General features: G+C 32.4%; 1 protein-coding gene across 1 annotated transcript in view; it reads left to right on the top strand.

Annotated features, from left to right (window-relative positions):
- Positions 1-301, top strand: part of LOC137627221 (uncharacterized) — a 5,034-nt gene extending 4,733 nt beyond the window's left edge. The window contains exon 2 of the mRNA XM_068358302.1: positions 1-301. This exon is cut by the window's left edge and continues 1,236 nt beyond it. Within this exon, the coding sequence (XP_068214403.1) occupies positions 1-301 (301 nt within the window).
- The last annotated feature ends 1,497 nt before the right edge of the window (positions 302-1,798 follow it).

Below are 1,798 nucleotides of genomic sequence, written 5' to 3'. Positions count from 1 at the left end.
TATTCGATCAGATACTAACAGCTACGTTATTCGATCTGGTACTAGCAGCTATGTTATTAGATCTGTTACTAGCAGCTACGTTATTAGACCTGATGCTAGCAGCTATGTTATTAGATCTGTTACTAGCAGCTACGTTATTAGACCTGATGCTAGCAGCTATGTTATTAGATCTGTTACTAGCAGCTACGTTATTAGACCTGATGCTAGCAGCTACGGTAATCAATCAAACGTTATTACTGCCATAAATAGGTTCATAAGAATGAACATCGATTTACTGAGTAATGCGATATACAAAGGATAGTCGGTGAAGTAAATTACAATTGGTCCATTGATAGAACGAACTTCATATGTTATGTTGATGAATATTTATTCCTTTAATAGTCAAGCCTTCTCCCTCATGAGGCTCAATACTACACATTATTCTATAAATTTTATCACCTCCGCCAGTGAAGTTGGAAGGAGGTTATGTTTTCACCCCTGTTTATGTGTTTGTTTGTGTGTGTGTGTGTGTGTTTATATGTTTGTGAACAGCTTCATGGACACAATTTTAATCATGAAGTAATGAAACTTGCAGGGATTAACTTTCAAGTAAAAGGCTGGAAATTATAAAATTTTGGATGGTCAAGGTCAAAGGTCTAGGTCATGGTGAAGCAAATATCCAATTTTCGTAATCAGCCATAAGTTTGGTCATCGTTGTCACAGAGACTTCAAACTTAGTTCATATTTGAGTGTATAAAAATCCCCACCAATTATTATATAAGGTAAAAGGTTAAGGTCGAGTCCAAGGTCAAGGTCAAGCCAAAGGTCAAATTCCGGTCATCAACCATACGGCCACAATTGTAATCGCAAACTCATGATTAAATTTTGGAAGGTCAAAGGTCAAGGTGCTGGACATGAACAAATTTTGGAAGGTCAAAGGTCAAAGTGGAGGTTTGCACTCCACAAGTGCTTTAGTCTAGTTTTAGCTGTGACCAAGTTGTGGAATGATCTTCCTAATCGGGTAGTTGAATTGGTAGAACAGACTAACATAAGTTTCTTTATGTATGAAAATTATGTTATCATGTTGTTATTTTTCTTAAAATATTTTATTTTAATCGTTCATTACATCTTATATAGTTATTCATTTCCTTATCTCCTTTCCTCACTGGGCTATTTTTCCCTGTTGGGCCTCTTGGGCTTACTACATCCTGGTTTCCTGACTAGAGCTGTAGCTTAGCTAATAATAATAATAATAATAATAATAATAATAATAATAATAATAATAATTTCTCTCTTTGATAACCTGACCATATCGTTATTTTTTAGTATGAAAAAGTAAGAAAAGTTAAACACGAAATCGCATTTCCTGTGTAATCTTTACAAATAACCAGGCTATTTATTGTCAAATCAGTAACAAATATTTGAATTCATAAATGTAAAATTAAAACAGAATGATCATTTTATCCATAGCACAGTACTTGTTTATTTAGAGTTGAATATATATTTTAAAACATTTTATAATGTGGAATTTCACTGATTATCCTTTATATGTTAGACCTACCTAAATCAAATTAAATATTATTTACAAAGGTTTATGATTGATTATTCTTAATAATAAGAGTACAGTGTTTACATATCTGTAGCATCATATAAACAAATTTGACTATTATTATTATTATTATTATTATTATTATTATTATTACCTAAGCTAAAACCCAGTTGGAAAAGCAGGACACTATAAGCCTAAGGGCTCCAACAGGGAAAATAACCAAGTGAGGAAAGGGAATAAGGGAAAACTAGAAGAAAAGTTTATGAACAA

Source organism: Palaemon carinicauda, chromosome 35 (assembly GCF_036898095.1).
Source record: "Palaemon carinicauda isolate YSFRI2023 chromosome 35, ASM3689809v2, whole genome shotgun sequence".
NCBI lineage: Eukaryota > Metazoa > Arthropoda > Malacostraca > Decapoda > Palaemonidae > Palaemon > Palaemon carinicauda.
The sequence above is the reverse complement of the archived record's forward strand: the minus strand, read 5'-3'. Positions and strand labels throughout refer to the sequence as shown.